General features: G+C 51.0%; 1 protein-coding gene across 1 annotated transcript in view; it reads left to right on the top strand.

Moving 5' to 3' along the window:
• Window positions 1–11,130: 11,130 nt before the first annotated feature.
• LOC140411569 (high affinity immunoglobulin epsilon receptor subunit beta-like) overlaps window positions 11,131–23,017 on the top strand; it is a 171,189-nt gene continuing 159,302 nt past the window's right edge. The window contains exons 1-3 of the mRNA XM_072500651.1: window positions 11,131–11,179; window positions 17,596–17,640; window positions 19,217–19,327. Coding sequence (XP_072356752.1) covers window positions 17,623–17,640; window positions 19,217–19,327 — 129 coding nt within the window. The 5' untranslated portion in view covers window positions 11,131–11,179; window positions 17,596–17,622. The remainder of the gene's footprint in view (window positions 11,180–17,595; window positions 17,641–19,216; window positions 19,328–23,017) is intronic.

The raw sequence follows: 23,017 nt of genomic DNA, 5'->3' as shown, positions 1-23,017 counted from the left end.
GCGGGATCTTGCTGTGAACAAATTGGCTACTGTGTTTTCCTACATTACAACAGAGACCACACACTGAACGAGGACAGATGCAACATCGGTTTAACATCTCATCCAAGAGCGTCATCATGGACATTGCAGCTAACCCTTAAATCTTTCCCTGAAATAGAAACACTCCCACCGTAGTACCCCGCCAAGAATACTGCACTCCCTCAGTACTGACCCTCTGACACTGCTGCACTCCCTCAGTACTGACCCTCTGACAGTGCAGCTCTCCCTCAGTACTGACTGTCTGACACTGCTGCACTCCCTCAGTACTGACCCTCTGACAGAACAGGGCTCCCTCAGAACTGACACTCTGACAGTGCAGCGCTCCCTCAGTACTGACCCTTTGACAGTACAGCACTCCCTCAGCACTGACCCTCTGACAGTGCAACACTCCATCAGTACTGACCTCTGACAGTGCATCACTCCCTCAGCACTGACCCTCTGACAGTGCAACACTCCCTCAAGCACTGACCCTCTCACAGTGCAGCACTCCCTCAGCACTGACCCACTGACAGTGCAGCACTGTCCCAGTACAGACCCTCTGAAAGTGCAGCACTCCATGAGTGCTGACCCTCTGACACTGCTGCACTCCCTCAGTGCTGACCCTTTCACAGTGCAGCACTCCCTCAGTACTGACCCTCTGACACTGCTGCACTCCCACAGAACTGATTCTCTGACAGTGCAGCACACCCTCAGTACTGACCCTCTGACAATGCTGCACTCCCTCAGTACTGACCCTCTGACAGTGCAGCCCTCCCTCAGTGCTGACTCTCTGATAGTGCAACACTCCCTCAGTACTGACCCCTGACAGTGCATCACTCCCTCAGCACTGACTCTCTGACAGTGCATCAGCCCCTCAGCACAGACCCTCTGACAGTGCAGCACTCCCTCAGCACTGACCCTCTCACTGTGCAGCACTCCCTCAGTACAGACCACTGACAGTGCAGCACTCCCTCAGCACTGACCCTCTGACAGGGCAGCACTCCCTCAGCACTGACCCTCTGACAGGGCAGCACTCCCTCAGTACTGACCCTCTGACAGTGCAGCCCTCCCTCAGTACTGACTCTCTGACAGTGCAGCACTCCCTCAGTACTGACCCACTGACAGTGCATCACTCCATGAGTACTGACCCTCTTACACTGCTGCACTCCCTCAGTACTGACCCTCTGACACTGCTGCACTCCCTCAGGACTGACCCTCTGACATTGCTGCACTCCCTCATTACTGACCCTCTGACAGTGCAGCACTCCCTCAGTACTGACCCTCTGACACTGCTGCACTCCCTCAGAACCGACCCTCTGACAGTGCAGCTCTCTCTCAGTACTGACCCTCTGACAGTGCAGCACTCCCTCAGCACTGACCCTCTGACAGTCCTGCACTCCCATAGTACTGACCCTCTGACAGTGCAGCACTCCCTCAGTACTGACCCTCTGACAGTGCAGAACTCCCTCACTATGACCCTCTGACAGTGCAGCACTCCCTCAGTACTGACTCTCTGACAGTGCAGCCCTCCCTCAGTACTGACCCTCTGACAGTGCAGCACTCCCTCAGTACTGACTCTCTGACAGTGCAGTGCCGATGTGTTCCTGGTCAACGGTGGTGGAAACAGCCAGTCTTGTTGCCCCACAGCGATGACCATCTTTGTAAGGTGCAAAGAATAAATTTCGGTATCCAAACAAGGACAGGATTAAGAGAGTGAGAATTGCCATCTAATCCGCAGTTTTGAAACATTGATAATTTTTCAAGCGGGTTCAATGTTTTACGACTTAAGGCTTCAAGCCCTGCTACTTGCCAGCCCAGAGGTGATGTTAGAGTTGGGGGAGGTCCATGTCCTCTGTTCACCGCACTGTGCTTGACACCCCCAACCTCCCTCTCACCATGATTGTATCCAACCCCACTATATACATAGAAACATACACGGAAAATAGAAGCAGGAAGCAGGCATTCGGCCTGCAAAGCTGCTCCATCATTCATTACGATCAGAGCTGATCATCAAGTTCAATACCCTGATTCCCACCTTCTCTCCAAATCCCTTGATCCCTTTAGTCCCAAGAGCTATATCTCATTTCTTCCTGAAAGTAGAAATATCGTCAGCTTTAACTGTTATTGAAACCACATCTTGAGTTGAGTAACAGCGACACGACTAACAACATGTTCCGGTGATGTCTTTCTTTCCAGCCACCTGGTTCGACTCTCAGGTTCGAGACGAGTAGTTCACCGCAGGTGAGTGGCACCATCCTCAGTGAATCAGAACAGACTCGCCCATATTGTTACTTTCTAACGCTATCCCAATGTACATTTATCACGCTGTTGACTGCGGGATCTTGCTGTGAACAAATTGGCTACTGTGTTTTCCTATGTTACAACAGAGACCACACACTGAACGAGCACAGATGCAACGTCAGTTTAAGATGTCATCCAAGAGCGTCACCATGGACATTGCAGCTAACACTGAAATCTTTCCCTGAATAGAAACACTCACACTGTAGAAGCCCGCCAAGAATACTGCACTCCCTCAGTACTGACCCTCTGACACTGCTGCGCTCCCTCAGTACTGACCCTCTGACACTGCTGCACTCCCTCAGTACTGACCCTCTGACAGTGCAGCACTCCCTCAGTACTGACCCTCTGACACTGCTGCACTCCCTCAGTACTGACCCTCTGACAGTGCAGCACTCACTCAGCACTGACCCTCTGACAGTGCAGCACTCCCTCAGTACTGACTCTCTGATAGTGCAACACTCCATCAGTACTGACCTCTGACAGTGCATCACTCCCTCAGCACTGACCCTCTGACAGTGCAGCACTCCCTCAGCACTAATCCTTTCACAGTGCAGCACTCCCTCAGCACTGACCCACTGACAGTGCAGCACTCTCTCAGTACAGACCCTCTGAAAGTGCAGCACTCCATGAGTACTGACCCGCTGACACTGCTGCACTCCCTCAGTGCTGACCCTTTGACAGTGCAGCACTCCCTCAGTACTGTCCCTCTGACACTGCTGCGCTCCCACAGGACTGATTCTCTGACAGTGCAGCACTCCCTCAGTACTGACCCTCTGACACTGCTGCACTCCCTCAGTACTGACCCTCTGACAGTGCAGCCCTCCCTCAGTGCTGACTCTCTGATAGTGCAACACTCCCTCAGTACTGACCCCTGACAGTGCATCACTCCCTCAGCACTGACTCTCTGACAGTGCATCACCCCCTCAGCACAGACCTTCTGACAGTGCAGCACTCCCTCAGCACTGACCTTCTCACAGTGCAGCACTCCCTCAGTACAGACCACTGACAGTGCAGCACTCCATGTGTACTGACCCTCTGACACTGCTGCACTCCCTCAGTACTGACCCTCTGACAGTGCAGCACTCCCTCAGTACTGACCCTCTGACACTGCTGCACTCCCACAAAACTGATTCTCTGACACTGCAGCACTCCCTCAGTACTGACCCTCTGACAGTGCAGCCCTCCCTCAGTACTGACTCTCTGACAGTGCATCACTCCCTCAGCACTGACCCTCTGACAGGGCAGCACTCCCTCAGTACTGACCCTCTGACAGTGCAGCCCTCCCTCAGTACTGACTCTCTGACAGTGCAGCACTCCCTCAGTACTGACCCACTGACAGTGCAGCACTCCATGAGGACTGACCCTCTGACACTGCTGCACTCCCTCAGTACTGACCCTCTGACACTGCTGCACTCCCTCAGTACTGACCCTCTGACACTGCTGCGCTCCCACAGAACTGATTCTCTGACAGTGCAGCACTCCCTCAGTACTGACCCTCTGACACTGCTGCACTATCTCAGTACTGACCCTCTGACAGAACAGCCCTCCCTCAGTGCTGACTCTCTGATAGTGCAACACTCCCTCAGTCCTGACCCCTGACAGTGCATCACTCAGTCAGCACTGACTCTCCGACAGTGCATCACCCCCTCAGCACAGACCCTCTGACAGTGCAGCACTCCCTCAGCACTGACCCTCTCACAGTGCAGCACTCCCTCAGTACAGACCACTGACAGTGCAGCACTCCATGTGTACTGACCCTCTGACACTGCTGCACTCCCTCAGTACTGACCCTCTGACAGTGCAGCACTCCCTCAGTACTGACCCTCTGACACTGCTGCACTCCCACAAAACTGATTCTCTGACAGTGCAGCACTCCCTCAGTACTGACCCTCTGACAGTGCAGCCCTCCCTCAGTACTGACTCTCTGACAGTGCAGCACTCCCTCAGTACTGACCCTCTGACAGTGCAGCCCTCCCTCAGTACTGACCCACTGACAGTGCAGCACTCCCTCAGTACTGACCCACTGACAGTGCAGCACTCAATGAGGACTGACCCTCTGACACTGCTGCACTCCCTCAGTACTGACCCTCTGACACTGCTGCACTCCCTCAGTACTGACCCTCTGACAGTGCTGCACTCCCTCATTACTGACCCTCTGACAGTGCAGCACTCCCTTAGTACTGACCCTCTGACACTGCTGCACTCCCTCAGAACCGACCCTCTGACACTGCAGCTCTCTCTCAGTACTGACCCTCTGACAGTGCAGCACTCCCTCAGCACTGACCCTCTGACAGTCCAGCACTCCCTCAGTACTGACCCTCTGACAGTGCAGCATTCCCTCAGTACTGACCCTCTGACAGTGCAGCACTCTCTCAGTACTGACCCTCTGACAGTGCAGCTCTCCCTCAGTCCTGACCCTCTGACAGAGCAGCACTCCCTCAGTACTGACCCTATGACTGTGCAGCGCTCCCTCAGTACTGACCCTCTGACAGTGCAGCACTCCCTCAGTACTGACCCTCTGACAGTGCAGGGCTCCCTCAGAACTGACCCTCTGACAGTGCAGCACTCCCTCAGTACCGGCCCTTTGACAGTACAGCACTCCCTCAGCACTGACCCTCTGACAGTGCAGCACTCCCACAGTACTGACCCTCTGACAGTGCAGCACTCCCTCAGTGCTGACCCTCTGACAGTGCGGCCCTGTCTCAGTACTGACCCTCTGACAGTGCGGCACTCCCTCAGTACTGACCCTCTGACAGTGCAGCACTCCCTCAGTGCTGACCCTCTCACAGTCCAGCACTCCCTCAGTACTGACACTCTGACAGTGCAGCACTCCCTCAGTACTGACCCTCTGACAGTGTGGCCCTCCCTCAGTACTGACCCTCTGACAGTGCAGCTCTCGCTCAGTACTGACTCTCTGATAGGGCAACACTCCCTCAGTACTGACCTCTGACAGTGCATCACTCCCTCAGTACTGACTCTCTGACAGTGCATCACTCCCTCAGCACAGACCCTCTGACAGTGCAGCACTCCCTCAGTACTGACCCTCTGACACTGCTGCATTCCCACAGAACTGATTCTCTGACAGCGCAGCACTCCCTCAGTTCTGACCCTCTGACACTGCTGCACTCCCTCAGAACTGACTCTCTGACAGTGCATCACTCCCTCAGCACAGACCCTCTGACAGTGCATCACTCCCTCAGCACTGACCCTCTCACAGTGCAGCACTCCCTCAGTACAGACCACTGACAGTGCAGCACTCCATGAGTACTGACCCTCTGACACTGCTGCACTCCCTCAGTACTGACCCTCTGACACTGCTGCACTCCCACACAACTGATTCTCTGACAGTGCAGCACTCCCTCAGTACTGACCCTCTGACAGTGCAGCCCTCCCTCAGTACTGACCCTCTGACAGTGCAGCACTCCCTCAGTACTATCCCTCTGACAGTGCAGCACTCCCTCAGCACTGACCGTCTGACAGGGCAGCACTCCCTCTGTACTGACCTCTGACAGTGCAGCACTCCCTCAGCACTGACCCTCTGACAGTGCAGCACTCCCTTAGTACTGACCCTCTGACAGTGCAGCCCTCCCTCAGTACTGACCCTCGGACACTGCTGCACTCCCTCAGTACTGACCCTCTGACTGTGCCGCACTCCCTCAGTGCTGACCCTCTGACAGTGCAGCACTCCCTCAGTACTGACCCTCTGACAGTGCAGCACTCCCTCAGCACTGACCCTCTGACAGTCCAGCACTTCCTCAGTACTGACCCTCTGACAGTGCAGCCCTCCCTCAGTACTGACCCTCTGACAGTGCAGTACTCCCTCAGTACTATCCCTCTGACAGTGCAGCACTCCCTCAATACTAACCCTCTGACAGTGCAGCACTCCCTCAGTACTGACCCTCTGACAGTGCGGCACTCCCTCAGTACTGACCCTCTGACAGTGCAGCACTCCCTCAGCACTGTCCGTCTGACAGGGCAGCACTCCCTCAGTACTGACCCTCTGACAGTGCAGCCCTCCCTCAGTACTGACCCTCGGACACTGCTGCACTCCCTCAGTACTGACCCTCTGACAGTGCAGCTCTCCCTCAGTACTGACCCTCTGACAGTGCAGCTCTCACTCAGTACTGACCCTCTGACAGTGCAGCACTCCCTCAGTACTGACCCTCTGACAGTGCAGCACTCCCTCATTACTGACTCTCTGACAGTACGGCACTCCCTCAGTACTGACTCTCTGACAGTGCAGTGCCGATGTGTTCCTCGTCAACGGTGGTGGAAACAGCCAGTCTTGTTGCCCCACAGCGATGACCATCTTTGTAAGGTGCAAAGAATAAATTTCGGTATCCAAACAAGGACAGGATTAAGAGAGTGAGAATTGCCATCTAATCCGCAGTTTTGAAACATTGATAATTTTTCAAGCAGGTTCAATGTTTTACGACTTGAGACTTCAAACCCTGCTACTTGCCAGCCCAGAGGTGATGTTAGAGTTGGGGAAGGTCCATGTCCTCTGTTCACCGCACTGTGCCTGACACCCCCAGCCTCCCTCTCACCATGATTGTATCCAACCCCACTATGTGCAGAGAAACATACACGGAAAATAGAAGCAGGAGGCAGGCATTCGGCCTGCAAAGCTGCTCCATCATTCATTACGATCAGAGCTGATCATCAAGTTCAATATCCTGATTCCCACCTTCTCCCCATATCCCTTGATCCCTTTAGTCCCAAGAGCTATATCTAATTCCTTCCTGAAAGTAGAAATATCGTCAGCTTTAACTGTTATTGAAACCACATCTGAGTTGAGTAACAGCGACACGACTAACAACATGTTCCGGTGATGTCTTTCTTTCCAGCGACCTGATTCGACTCTCAGGCTCGGGACGAGTAGTTCACTGCAGGTGAGTGGCACCATCCTCCGTGAATCAGAACAGACTCGCCCATATTGTTACTTTCTAACGCTATCCCAATGCACATTTATCACGCTGTTTACTGCGGGATCTGGCTGTGGACAAATTGGACACTTTTTTTCCTACATTACAACAGAGACCACACACTGAACGAGGACAGATGCAACATCGGTTTAACATCTCATCCAAGAGCGTCATCATGGACATTGCAGCTAACCCTGAAATCTTTCCCTGAAATAGAAACACTCCCACCGTAGTACCCCGCCAAGAATACTGCACTCCCTCAGTACTGACTCTCTGACACTGCTGCACTCCCTCAGTACTGACCCTCTGACAGTGCAGCACTCCCACAGTACTGACCCTCTGACAGTGCAGCACTGCCTCAGTACTGACCCTCTGACAGTGCAGCACTCCCTCAGTACTGACCCTCTGACAGTGCAGCTCCCCCTCTGTACTGACCCTCTGACAGAGCAGCACTCCTTCAGTACTGACCCTCTGACAGTGCAGCACTCCCTCAGTACTGACCCTCTGACAGTGCAGCACTCCCTCAGTACTGACCCTCTGACAGTGCAGCTCGCCCTCATCAGTGACCCTCTGACAGTGCAGCTCCCCCTCTGTACTGACCCTCTGACAGAGCAGCACTCCTTCAGTACTGACCCTCTGACAGTGCAGCACTCCCTCAGTACTGACCCTCTGACAGTGCAGCACTCCCTCAGTACTGACCCTCTGACAGTGCAGCTCGCCCTCATCAGTGACCCTCTGACAGTGCAGCACTCCCTCAGAACTGACCCTCTGACAGTGCAGCACTCCCTCAGTACTGACACTCTGACAGTGCAGCACTCCCTCAGTACCGACCCTTTGACAGTACAGCACTGACCCTCTGACAGTGCAGCACTCCCTCAGTACTGACCCTCTGACAGTGCAACGCTCCCTCAGTACTGACCCTCTGACAGTGTAGCACTCCCTCAGTGCTGACCCTCTGACAGTGCGGCCCTCTCTCAGTACTGACCCTCTGACAGTGCGGCCCTCTCTCAGTACTGACCCTCTGACAGTGCGGCACTCCCTCAGTACTGACCCTCTGACAGTGCAACGCTCCCTCAGTACTGACCCTCTGACAGTGCAGCACTCCCTCAGTGCTGACCCTCTGACAGTGCGGCCCTCTCTCAGTCCTGACCCTCTGACAGTGCGGCCCTCTCTCAGTACTGACCCTCTGACAGTGCGGCACTCCCTCAGTACTGACCCTCTGACAGTGCAGCTCTCGCTCAGTACTGACTCTCTGACAGTGCAGCACTCCCTGAGTACTGACTCTCTGACAGTGCAGCACTCCCTGAGTACTGACCCTCTGACAGTGCAGCACTCCCTGAGTACTGACCCTCTGACAGTACAGCACTCACGCAGCACTGACCCTCAGACTGTGCAGCTCTCCCTCAGTACTCACCGTCTGACAATGCACACTCCCTCAGTACTGACCCTCTGACAGTGCAGCACTCCCTCAGTACTGACCCTCTGACAGTGCAGCACTCCCTCAGTACTGACTCTCTGACAGTGCAGTGCCGATGTGTTCCTGGTCAACGGTGGTGGAAACAGCCAGTCTTGTTGCCCCACAGCGATGACCATCTTTGTAAGGTGCAAAGAATAAATTTCAGTATCCAAACAAGGACAGGATTAAGAGAGTGAGAATTGCCATCTAATCCGCAGTTTTGCAACATTGATAATTTTTAAAGCGGGTTCAATGTTTTACGACTTGAGACTTCAAGCCCTGCTACTTGCCAGCCCAGAGGTGATGTTAGAGTTGGGGGAGGTCCATGACCTCTGTTCACCGCACTGTGCTTGACACCCCCAGCCTCCCTCTCACCATGATTGTATCCAACCCCACTATATACATAGAAACATACACGGAAAATAGAAGCAGGAGGCAGGCATTCGGCCTGCAAAGCTCCTCCATCATTCATTACGATCAGAGCTGATCATCAAGTTCAATACCCTGATTCCCACCTTCTCCCCATATCCCTTGATCCCTTTAGTCCCAAGAGCTATATCTAATTCCTTCCTGAAAGTAGAAATATCGTCAGCTTTAACTGTTATTGAAACCACATCTGAGTTGAGTAACAGCGACACGACTAACAACATGTTCCGGTGATGTCTTTCTTTCCAGCGACCTGGTTCGACTCTCAGGTTCGGGACGAGTAGTTCACTGCAGGTGAGTGGCACCATCCTCAGTGAATCAGAACAGACTCGCCCATATTGTTACTTTCTAACGCTATCCCAATGCACATTTATCACGCTGTTGACTGCGGGATCTGGCTGTGGACAAATTGGACACTTTTTTTCCTACATTACAACAGAGACCACACACTGAACGAGGACAGATGCAACATCGGTTTAACATCTCATCCAAGAGCGTCAACATGGACATTGCAGCTAACCCTGAAATCTTTCCCTGAAATAGAAACACTCCCACCGTAGTACCCCGCCAAGAATACTGCACTCCCTCAGTACTGACCCTCTGACACTGCTGCACTCCCTCAGTACTGACCCTTTGACAGTGCAGCACTCCCACAGTACTGACCCTCTGACAGTGCAGTACTCCCTCAGTACTGACCCTCTGACACTGCTGCACTGCCTCAGAACTGACCCTCTGACAGTGCAGCACTCCCTCAGTACTGACCCTCTGACAGTGCAGCTCTCCCTCTGTACTGACCCTCTGACAGTGCAGCTCTCCTTCAGTACTGACCCTCTGACAGTGCAGCACGCCTTCATCAGTGACCCTCTGACAGTGCAGCACTCCCTCAGTACTGACCCTCTGACAGTGCAGGGCTCCCTCAGAACTGACCCTCTGACAGTGCAGCGCTCCCTCAGTACTAACACTCTGACAGTGCAGCACTCCCTCAGTACCGACCCTTTGACAGTACAGCACTCCCTCAGCACTGACCCTCTGACAGTGCAGCACTCCCTCAGTACTGACCCACTGACCGTGCAACGCTCCCTCAGTACTGACACTCTGACAGTGCAGCACTCTCTCAGTACTGACCCTCTGACAGTGCAGCACTCCCTCAGTACGGACCCTCTGACAGTGCAGCACTCTCTCAGTACTGACCCTCTGACAGTGCAGCACTCCCTCAGTACTGACCCTCTGGCAGTGCAGCACTCCCTCAGTACTGACTCTCTGACAGTGCAGCACTCCCTCCGTACTGACTCTCTGACAGTGCAGCACTCCCTCAGTACTGACTCTCTGACAGTGTAGCACTCCCTCAGTACTGACCCTCTGACAGTGCAGCACTCCCTCAGTACTGACCCTCTGACAGTGCAGTGCCGATGTGTTCCTCGTCAACGGTGGTGGAAACAGCCAGTCTTGTTGCCCCACAGCGATGACCATCTTTGTAAGGTGCAAAGAATAAATTTCGGTATCCAAACAAGGACAGGATTAAGAGAGTGAGAATTGCCATCTAATCCGCAGTTTTGAAACATTAATAATTTTTCAAGCGGGTTCAATGTTTTACGACTTGAGACTTCAAGCCCTGCTACTTGCCAGCCCAGAGGTGATGTTAGAGTTGGGGGAGGTCCATGTCCTCTGTTTACTGCACTGTGCTTGACACCCCCAGCCTCCCTCTCACCATGATTGTATCCAACCCCACTATATACAGAGAAACATACACGGAAAATAGAAGCAGGAGGCAGGCATTCGGTCTGCAAAGCTGCTCCATCATTCATTATGATCAGAGCTGATCATCAAGTTCAATACCCTCATTCCCACCTTCTCCCCATATCCCATGATCCCTTTAGTCCCAAGAGCTGTATCTCATTTCTTCCTGAAAGTAGAAATATCGTCAGCTTTAACTGTTATTGAAACCACATCTGAGTTGAGTAACAGTGACACGACTAACAACATGTTCCGGTGATGTCTTTCTTTCCAGCGACCTGGTTCGACTCTCAGGTTCGGGACGAGTAGTTCACTGCAGGTGAGTGGCACCATCCTCAGTGAATCAGAACAGACTTGCCCATATTGTTACTTTCTAACGCTATACCAATGCACATTTATCACGCTGTTGACTGCAGGATCTTGCTGTGAAGAAATTGGCTACTGTGTTTTCCTATGCTACAACAGACACCACACACTAAACGAGGACAGATGCAATGTCAGTTTAACATGTCATCCAAGAGCGTCACCATGGACATTGCAGCTAACCCTGAAATCTTTCCCTGAAATAGAAACACTCCCACCATAGTACCCCGCCAAGAATACTGCACTCCCTCAGCACTGACCCTCTCACAGTGCAGCTCACCCTCAGTACTGACCCTCTGACAATGCAGCACTCCCTCAGTACTGACCCTCTGACAGTGCAGCTCTCCCTCAGTACAGACCCTCTGACAGTGCAGCACTCCCTCAGCACTGACCCTCTGATAGTGCAAGGCTTCCTCAGCACTGACCCTCTGACAGTGCAGCGCTCCCTCAGTCCTGACACTCTGACAGTGCAGCACTCCCTCAACACTGACCCTCTGACTGTGCAGCACTCCCTCAGTTCTGACCCTCTAACAGTGCAGCACTCCCTCAGCACTGACACTCTGACAGTGCAGCACTCCCTCAGTACTGACCCTCTGACACTGCTGCACTCCCTCAGTACTGACCCACTGACAGTGCAGCACTCCCTCAGTACTGACCCTCTGACACTGCTGCACTCCCTCAGTACTGACCCTCTGACAGTGCAGCACTCCCTCAGTACTGACTCTCTGACAGTGCAGCACTCCCTCAGTACTGACCCTCAGTGCAGCAACCCCTCAGTACTGCCCCTCTGACAGTGCAGCACTCCCTCAGTACTGACCCTCTGACAGTGCGGCACTCCCTCAGTACCGAGACTCTGATAGTGCAGCACTCCCTCAGTACTGACCCTCTCACAGTGCGGCACTCCCTCAGTACCGAGCCTCTGATAGTGCAGCACTCCCTCAGTACTGACCCTCTCACAGTGCAGCACTCCCTCAGCACTGACCCACTGACAGTGCCGCACTCCCTCAGTACTGACCCTCTGACACTGCTGCACTCCCACAGAACTGATTCTCTGACAGTGCAGCACTCCCTCAGAACTGACCCTCTTCGAGTGCAGCACTCCCTCAGAACTGAACCTCTGAAAGTGCAGCACTCCCTCAGGACTGACCCTCTGACAGTGCAGCACTCCCTCACGACTGACCCTCTTACAGTGCAGCCCTCCCTCAGTACTGACCCTATGACTGTGCAGCACTCCCTCAGTACTGACCCCCTTACAGTGCAGCCCACCTTCAGTACTGACCCTCTTACTGTGCATCACTCCCTCAGTATTGCCCCTCTGACAGTGCAGCACTTCCTCAGTACTGACCCTCTGACTGTGCATTCTCCCTCAGTACTGATGCTCTGACAGTGCAGCCCCCATGTGTTCCTGGTCAACAGTAGTGGAAACAGCCAGTCTTGTTGCCCCACAGCGACCAAGATCTTCGTAAGGTGCAAAGAATACATTTCGGTATCTAAACAGGAAAAGGATTAAGACACTGATGATTGCCATCTAAACAACCATGCAGTTTTGAAACATTGATCATTTTTCAAGCTGGTTTAATGTCGTCCCTCACCCCGTTCTCACTGTATCCAACCTCACTATATACATAGAAACATAAATGGAAAATAGAGGCAGGTGGAGGGCATTCAGCCCTCCGAGCCTGCTCCGCCATTCATTATGATCATGGCTGATCATCATCAAGTTCAATACCTTTGCGCAGGTAAGATCTTCGCGCAGGTCAAAGAGACACAGCCTGAGTGCGACACATCCAGAGTGGGAATTTGGAACTTGGTAATTTGGTGCAGTGAGGTAATTCGGTGCAGAGTGGGAGAAGGTGCTTTTTCCCTACTGTTTTGTTCTCTCTCTTTCTTCTGGCCTGTAACTTTTAATCAGCAGGGAGAGAACCAGAGAGCATCTGAGACCCTCGGAAGGTAAGTAAGTGATTTTTATTCATTTTTACTTTTATTACCTTCACAAATTGTGTGTGTGAGGGGGGTGGGGTGGGGGGGAACTGAAGTGACATCACAGAAAAGCTGTGACCTGATTGGCTGGTTGAGAATCTACACTAAATTTTAAAAATTAAGCATTGGTAAACTAATTAAACATAATTACTTAATTATAATTTAGAGGGGTATCTAAGCCAGAGATCGGAGAGGACTGTATTTAGCTTCTACATTTATAATTGAAATCTAGTGCTAGGAAACATACAATTAACAATAACTTTTAAAAAACTTTTAAGTTTAATTTACTAATTAATTGACGCAATGTCAATTAGAGGGGTGCAGTGCTCTGACTGTGAGATGTGGCAGGTCCAGGAGGCTTCCAGCATCCCGGATGGCTTCATCTGCAGAAAGTGCACCCAACTGGAGCTCCTCACAGACCGCATGGTTCGGTTGGAGCAATTGGATGCACTTAGGAGCATGCAGGTGGCGGAAAGCGTCATAGATAGCAGTTATATAAATGTGGTCACACCCAAGATGCAGGCAGCGAAATGGGTGACCACCGGAAAGGGCAGGCAGTGAGTGCAGGAAACCCTGTGGTTGTCCCCCTCTCGAACAGGTCTCCCCCTTTGGATACTGTCGGGGGGGATAGCCTATCGGGAAAACAGCAGCAGCCAGAGCAGTGGCACCACGGCTGGCTCTGATGTTCAGAAGGGAGGGTCAAAGCGCAGAGGAGCAATAGTCATAGGGGACTCTATAGTCAGGGGCACAGATAGGCGCTTCTGTGGACGTGAAAGAGACTCCAGAAAGGTATCTTGCCTCCCTGGTGCCAGGGTCCAGGATGTCTCCGAACGGGTAGAGGGTATCCTGAAGGGGGAGGGCAAACAGGCAGAGGTTGTTGTACATATTGGTACTAACGACATAGGCAGGAAGGGGCATGAGATCGTGCAGCAGGAGTTTAGGAAGCTAGGCAGAAAGTTAAAAGACAGGACCTCTAGGGTTGTAATCTCGGGATTACTCTCTGTGCCACGGGCCAGTGAGGCTAGAAATAGGAAGATAGAGCAGCTAAACACGTGGGTAAACAGCTGGTGTAGGAGGGAGGGTTTGCGTTATCTGGACCACTGGGAGCTCTTCCGAGGCAGGTGTGACCTATATAAGAAGGACGGGTTGCATCTAGACTGGAGAGGTATAGATATCCTGGCCGCGAGGTTTGCTAGTGTCACACGGGAGGGTTTAAACTAGTATGGCAGGGGGGTGGGCACTGGAGCAATAGGTCAGAAGGTGAGAGCATTGAGGGAGAACTAGGGAATAGGGCCAGTATGGCTCTGAGGCAGAGCAGACAGGGAGAAGTTGCTGAACACAGCGGGTCTGGTGGCCTGAAGTGCATATGTTTTAATGCAAGACGTATTACGGGTAAGGCAGATGAACTTAGAGCTTGGATTAGTACTTGGAACTATGATGTTGTTGCCATGACAGAGACCTGGTTGAGGGAAGGGCAGGATTGGCAGCTAAACGTTCCAGGATTTAGATGTTTCAGGCAGGATAGAGGGGGATGTAAAAGGGGTGGCGGAGTTGCGCTACTGGTTAGGGAGAATATCACAGCTGTACTACGGGAGGACACCTCAGAGGGCAGTGAGGCTATATGGGTAGAGATCAGGAATAAGAAGGGTGCAGTCACAATGTTGGGAGTTTACTACAGGCCTCCCAACAGCCAGCGGGAGATAGAGGAGCAGATAGGTAGACAGATTTTGGAAAAGAGTAAAAACAACAGGGTTGTTGTGATGGGCGACTTCAACTTCCCCAATATTGACTGGGACTCACATAGTGCCAGGGGCTTAGACGGGGCAGAGTTTGTAAGGAGCATCCAGGAGGGCTTCTTAAAAAATATGGAGACAGTCCAACTAGGGAAGGGGCTGTACTGGACCTGGTTTTGGGGAATGAGCCCGGCCAGGTGGTAGAAGTTTCAGTAGGGGAGCATTTCGGGAACAGTGACCACAATTCAGTAAGTTTTAAAGTGCTGATGGACAAGGATAAGAGTGGTCCTCGGGTGAATGTGCTAAATTGGGGGAAGGCTAATTATAACAATATTAGGCGGGAGCTGAAGAACCTAGATTGGGGGCGGATGTTTGAAGGTAAATCAACATCTGACATGTGGGAGGCTTTCAACTGTCAGTTGAAAGGAATTCAGGACCGGCATGTTCCTGTGAGGAAGAAGGATAAATACGGCAATTTTCGGGAACCTTGGATAACGAGAGATATTGTAGGCCTCGTCAAAAAGAAAAAGGAGGCATTTGTCAGGGCTAAAAGGCTGGGAACAGACGAAGCCTGTGTGGAATATAAGGCAAGTAGGAAGGAACTTAAGCAAGGAGTCAGGAGGGCTAGAAGGGGTCATGAAAAGTCATTGGCAAATAGGGTTAAGGAAAATCCCAAGGCTTTTTACACGTACATAAAAAGCAAGAGGATAGCCAGGGAAAGGGTTGGCCCACTGAAGGATAGGCAAGGGAATCTATGTGTGGAGCCAGAGGAAATGGGCGAGGTACTAAATGAATACTTTGCATCAGTATTCACCAAAGAGAAGGAATTGGTGGATGTTGAGTCTGGAGAAGGGTGTGTAGATAGCCTGGGTCACATTGAGATCCAAAAAGACGAGTTGTTGGGCGTCTTGAAAAATATTACGGTCGATACTCCCCAGGGCCTGATGGGATCTACCCCAGAATACTGAAGGAGGCTAGAGAGGAAATTGCTGAGGCCATGACAGAAATCTTTGGATCTTCACTATCTCAGGTGATGTCCCGGAGGACTGGAGAATAGCCAATGTTGTTCCTCTTTGAAGAAGGGTAGCAAGGATAATCCAGGGAACTACAGGTCGGTGAGCCTTACGTCAGTGGTAGGGAAATTACTGGAGAGAATTCTTCAAGACAGGATCTACTCCCATTTGGAAGCAAATGGACGTATTAGTGAGAGGCAGCATGGTTTTGTGAAGGGGAGGTCGTGTCTCACTAACTTGATGGAGTTTTTCGAAGAGGTCACAAAGATGATTGATGCAGGTAGGACAGTGGATGTTGTCTATATGGACTTCAGTAAGGCCTTTGACAAGATCCCTCATGGTAGACTAGTACAAAAGGTGAAGTCACAGGATCAGGGGTGAGCTGGCAAGGTGGATACAGAACTGGCTAGGTCATAGAAGGCAGAGAGTAGCAATGGAAAGATGCTTTTCTAATTGGAGGGCTGTGACTAGTGGTGTTCCGCAGGGATCAGTGCTGGGACCTTTGCTGTTTGTCGTATCTTTAAATGATTTGGAGGAAAATGTAACTGGTCTGATTAGTAAGTTTGCAGACGACACAAAGGTTGGTGGAATTGCGGATAGCGATGAGGACTGTCAGAGGATACAGCAGGATTTAGATTGTTTGGAGACTTGGGCGGAGAGATGGCAGATAGAGTTTAATCCGGACAAATATGAGGTAATGCATTTTGGAAGGTCTAATGCAGGTAGGGAATATACAGTGAATGGTCGAACCCTCAAGAGTATTGAAAGTCAGAGAGATCTAGGTGTACAGGTCCACAGGTCACTGAAAGGGGCAACACAGGTGGAGAAGGTAGTCAAGAAGGCATACGGCATGCTTGCCTTCATTGGCCGGGGCATTGAGTATAAGAATTGGCAAGTCATGTTGCACCTTCGTTAGGCCACACTTGGAGTACAATGTTCAATTCTGGTCGTCACACTACCAGAAGGGTGTGGAGGCTTTAGAGAGGGTGCAGAAGAGATTTACCAGGATGTTGCCTGGTATGGAGGGCATTAGCTATGAGGAGCGATTGAATAAACCCGGTTTGTTCTCACTGGAACGACGGAGGTTGAGGGGCGACCTGACAGAGGTCTACAAAATTATGAGGGGCATAGACAGAGTGGATAGTCAGAGGCTTTTTCCCAGTGTAGAGGGGTCAATTGCTAGGGCGCATAGGTTTAAGGTGCGAGGGGCAAGGTTTAGAGTAGAAGTACGAGGCAAGTTTTTTACACAGAGGGTAGTGGGTGCCTGGAACTCGCTACCGGAGGAGGTGGTGGAAGTCGGGACGATAGTGACGTTTAAGGGGCATCTTGACAAATACATGAATAGGATGGGAATAGAGGGATACGGACCCAGGAAGTGTAGAAGATTGTAGTTTAGTCGGGCAGCATGGTCGGCACGGGCTTGGAGGGCCGAAGGGCCTGATCCTGTGCTGTACTTTTCTTTGTTCTTTATACCCTGATTACAGCCTTCACCTCATTTCCTTCGATCTCTTTAGTGCCAGGAGTTATATCTAATTCATTCTTGAAAATAGAAATATCCTCAGCATTCACTGGTTTTGAAACCTCTTCTGAGGAGAGCAACAGTGACATGACTAACAAACATGTTCCTGTGGTTTCTTTCTTTCTAGCCAGCTGGATCGACTCTTGGGTTAGGGATGAGAAGTTCACACCAGGTGAGTGGAACCATCTTCAGTAAATCAGAACTGCTTCTACACATACGGTTACTTTCTGACGCTATCCCAATGCACATTTATCACATTGTTGATAAAGGGATCTTGCTGTGAAAAAATTGAACACTTTTTTTTTCCTATGTTACAACAGAGACCACACACTGAACGAGGGCAGATGCAGCCTCAGTTTCACATGTCATCCAAGAGCGTCACCATGGACATTGCAGCTAACGCTGAAAACATTACCTGAAATAGAAACACTCCTGCCGTAGTAGTCCGCCAAGAACACTGCGCTGCCTCTGTGCTGTCCATCTGAGATTGCTGTGCCTCCACTATTCTGAGCCTTTGATAGTGCAGCGCTCCTACAATGCTCGCACCCCAACAGTGCAGTGCTCCCTCAGTACTGAACCTCCGATAGGGCAGCACTCGCTCAGTACTGGCCCTCTGACAGTGCAGCATTCCCTTAGTACTGACCCTCTGCCAGTGCAGCATCCCTCAGTACTGACCCTCTGAGTGCGGCACTCCCTCAGTACTGACCCTCTGACAGTGCATCGCTCCCTCAGTACTGACCCTCTGACAGTGCAGCAGTCCTTATAACTGTACCTCTTGACAGTGCAGTACTCCCTCAGTACTGACCCTCTGACAGTGCATCGCTCCCTCAGTCCTGGCCCTCTGATAGTGCAGCAGTCCTTATAACTGTACCTCTTGACAGTGCCGTGCTCCCTCAGTACTGACTGTCTGACAGTGCAGCACTCCCTCAGTACTGACCCTCTGATAGCGCAGCACTCCCGCAGTACTGACCCTCTGACGATGTAGCACTCCCTCAGTACTGACCATTTGACAGTACAGCACTCCCTCAGTACTGACCCTGTGACAGTACAGCACTCCCTCAGTACTGACCCTCTGACAGTGCAGCACTCCCTCAGTACTGACCTTCCGACCGTGCAGCACTCCCTCAGTACTGACCCTCTGACAGTGCAGCACTCCCTCAGTACTGACCTTCTGTCAGTGCAGCACTCCCACAATACTGACCCTCTGACAGTGCAGCACTCCCTCAAATTTTCACACCATGACAGCGCAGCTCTCCCTCAGTACTGATTCTCTGACAGTGCAGCACTCCCTCAGTACTGACCCTCTGACAGTGCAGCACTCCCTCAGTACTGACCCTCTGACAGTGCAGCACTCCCTCAGTACTGACCCTCTAACAGTGCGGCACTCCCTCAGTACTGACCCTCTGACAGTGCAGCACTCCCTCAGTACTGACCCTCTGACAGTGCAGCACTCCCTCAGTACTGACCCTCTGACAGTGCAGCATTCCCTCAGTACTGACCCTCTGACAGTGCGGCACTCCCTCAGTACTGACCCTCTGACAGTGCAGCACTCCCTCAGTACTGACCCTCTGACAGTGCAGCACTCACTCAGTACTGACCCTCTGACAGTGCAGCATGAGGCTGCAAATTTGCATTTCCCTATTTGTCCGCAATTCAGAATTTTCCCCACAGTGATTGTGAAGCACCTTAATCTGCTATAAGGTGATGAATGATGCTGCATGGAAAGCAAGCTGTTCCTTTTCTTCCAGCTACCCCGATTCAGAGATGTGTCTACACTCTACATTGACACAGTCAAGGATGACGGCTGGTTTCTTAAGGCTATAAACACCTTTGTCAGCAAGGAGCTGAAAATTCTGGGTGTGAGTACAAATGGTATTTTTCCCACACACCTCACACAATGTGGAGCCCATGGCAGCAGTTTCACCCATGTTTGACATGTCCCTCAGATTGTTATAAGTGTCTGCCTGTTCATAGTAAACACAGCCTTGTATTTATATAGCACATGTTAATAGAGTTGACCCCATTCCATGGAACCTACAGAAGGATGATTCAGACACTAACTTAGCATTGAGATTGAGAGTCTGGAGGAGCGGTTACATTCAGTGACCAAAAACTTGCTGAGATAAGTGGGTTTTAAGAAGGGTGTAAAGGCAGAGGGAGAGAGGGTTGAGGAAAGAATCCTCGAGCTTGGAGACCTCAGCAGCTGAGGCATTGCCGCCATCGCTGGATGGATTAAAATTGGCGGAGACGCATGAGGCCCGAATTGGAAGAGTGCGGAGATCTTGACAGGATGGCAGAGCTGGCAGAGATATCAGAGATAGGTTTGTAGGGCGGCTGGCAGGGGTTGGTCTTGACAGGGATAGAGAGAGGCAACCTTCTCCTCCACTGTTGGGAGACTCAGGATTCAGGGAGAGTTTCACTGTAAGAGGTGCCATGTTTTCCACAGGAGATGTGAATTAGGAGCAGGAGTAGCTCACCCGGCCCTTCAGACCTGCTCTGCCATTCAATATGAATTGAATGTCACCTCAACATTTCATTCAGGCCTACCTTCAATAACCTTTCATCCCGTTTTTAATCAAGAATTTATCTAGCACTGCCATCAAAACATTTGTTGAAACATAGAAAATAGGAGCAGGAGTGGTGCTATCCGGCCCATCGAGTCTGATCCACTATTCAGTTTGATCATGGCTGTTCCTCTGTCTTAACACCACACTTCCGTGCTCTCCCCATATCCCTTCTCGCCTTTCTGGTCTAGAAATCTATCTATTTCCTTCTTAAGTATATTCGGTGACTTGGCCTCCACGGCTTCTGTGGTAGAGAATTCCACAGATTCATCACCCTCTGAATGAAGAAATTTCTCCTCATCTCAGTCCTACACCCATAGAAAATAGAAGCAGGAGGAGGCCATTCGCCCTTCGAGCCTGCTCTGCCATTCATTATGATCATGGCTGATCATCAAGTTCAATACCCTGATCCTGCCTTTCCCGCCATATCCCTTGATCCCTTTAGCCCCAAGAGCTATATATCTAATTCCTTTTAGAAATCACGCAAGGTTTTGGGCTCACCTACTTCCGGTGGTAGTGAATTCCACAGATTCCCGACTCTCTAGGTGAAGAAATTTCTCCTCATTTAAGTCCTAAAAGGTTTATCCCTTATCCTCAAACTATGACCCCTAGTTCCGGACTCCCCCACCATCAGGAACATTCTTTCTGAACCTACCTGTCTAATCCGGTTAGAATTTTATAAATTTCTATCAGATCACCTCTCTCTCATCTAAACTGCAATAAATATAATCCTAACCAACTTTGTCTCTCCTCAATGACAGTCCTACCAACCCAGGAATCAGCCTGGTAAACCTTCACTCCCTCCATAGCAAGAACATCCTTCCTCAGATAAGGACACCAAAACTGCTCACAATACTCCAGGTGTGGCCTCACCAATGCTCTATACAATTGCAGTAAAACATCCCTATTCCTGTATTCAAATCCTGTCGCTCTGAAAGCGATCATACAATTTGTCTTCTTTACTGCCTGCTGTACCTGTGCGCTTACTTTCAGTGACTGATGCACAAGGACACCAAGGTCTCGCTGAGTATCCACCTCTCTCAATTTACACCCATTTATATAATAAACTGCCTTCCTATTTTTGCGACCGAAGTGGATAACCTCACATTTATCCACATTGTACTGCATCTGCCATGCATTTTCTTGAAAGTGAACCCATGGAAAGCAACGGGTCCTGACGGAGTCCCTGGTCGTACACTCAGATCCTGCACGGACCAACTGCCTTGACATCAATCATTGTGAAGTGCTTCAAGAGGTTGACATGAGACACATCAACTCCATACTCCCAGAATGCTTTGATCCACTGCAATTTGCATACCGCCACAACCGGTCCATAGCAGACACCATCTCCCTGGCCCTACACTCATCCCCAGAGCATCTCAACAACAAGGACTCCTACATCAGACTCCTATTTATTGACTACAGCTCCACCTTCAACACAATAATTCCAACCTAGCTCATATCCAAATTCCAAAACCTAGGACTTGGCTCCTCCCTCTACACCTGGATCCTTGACTTCCTGACCCATAGGCCACAATCAGTAAGGATAAACAATGGCACCTCCTCCACGGTAGTCCTCAATACCGGGGCCCCGCAAGGCTTCGTACTTATCCCCCTACTATACTCCCTAAACACACACGACTGTGCGGCAAAATTCAGCTCCAACTCCATCTACAATTTTGCTGATGACACGACCATAGTGGGTCAGATCTCGAATAACGACGATTCAGAGTACAGGAGGAAGCTAGAGAAGCTAGTGGCATGGTGCAATGACAACTATCTCTCCCTCAATGTCAGCAAAACTAAGGAGCTGGTCATCGACTTCAGGAAGCGAAGTGTCGTACACAGCCTTGTCTGGAACAATGGTGCTGAGGTGGAGATGGTTGACAGCTTTAAATTCCTAGATGTGCACATCACCAACAATCTGTCCTGGTCCACCCACGTCGACGCTCCGACCAACAAAGCACAACAGCGCCTATACCTCCTCAGGAAACTAAGGAAATTCGGCATGTCCACATCGACTCTTACCAACTTTTACAGGCGCACCATAGAAAACATCCTATCAGGCTGCATCACAGCTTGAGATGGCAACTGCTCGGCCCAAGACAGCAAGAAACTACAGAGAGTCGTGAAACACAGCCCAGTCCATCACGCAAACCTGTCTCCTATCCTTTGACTCTGTCTACACCTCCCGCTGCCTGGGGAAAGCGGGTAGCATAATCAAAGACCCTTCCTACCCGGGCTATTATTTCTTCTAACCTCTTCCCTCAGGCAGGAGATACAAAAGTCTGAGAACACGCACTAATAGATTCAAAAACAGCTTCTTCCCTGCTGTTACCAAACTCCTGAATGGCCCTCCAATGGACGAAACTGATCCCTTCACACATCTCGATTAAGTAGTACTACACTCCGTATGCTTCACCTTATGTCTGTATTTATATCGTGTGTATATATCATATGTCCTTTGTTTTTTCATGTATGGAACAATCTGCATGGACTGTGCGCAGAACAATACTTTTCACAGTACTTCAGTACCCGTGATGATAAATCTAAATCTATGCCCGCTCACTCAATCTGTCCAAATCACACTGAAGCATCTTTGCATCCTCTTCACAGCTCACCCTCCCACCCAACTTTGTACCACCTGCTAGTTTGGAGATACATTTAGTTCCCTCGTCCAATGATTAATATATAATGTGAATAGCTGCGATCCTAGCACAGATCCCTATGGTACCCAACTCATCACTGCCTGCCAATCAGAAAAAAAAAAAAATGTCCTACCCGGTATCCTGAGACTGACCCCTTGTTCTAGACCTCCCCAGGCGTTGGAAAGAACGGGCGGATTCTCCTTCCCACCAGCCCTGTTTTCTGTTGCGGCGCACCCCCACTGGCAGCGGAATTCTCTTCCCGCAGCCGGCCAATGCGGTTTCCCGATGTGTCCGCCCCAAGCCGTTGGGAACCCCGCAGCGTGGGTGCACTGCCAGC

The sequence above is a fragment of the Scyliorhinus torazame genome, chromosome 4, assembly GCF_047496885.1.
Source record: "Scyliorhinus torazame isolate Kashiwa2021f chromosome 4, sScyTor2.1, whole genome shotgun sequence".
In the NCBI taxonomy this organism is placed as follows: domain Eukaryota; kingdom Metazoa; phylum Chordata; class Chondrichthyes; order Carcharhiniformes; family Scyliorhinidae; genus Scyliorhinus; species Scyliorhinus torazame.
Note: the sequence above shows the minus strand (reverse complement) of the source record. Positions and strands in the feature narration are given on the sequence as shown.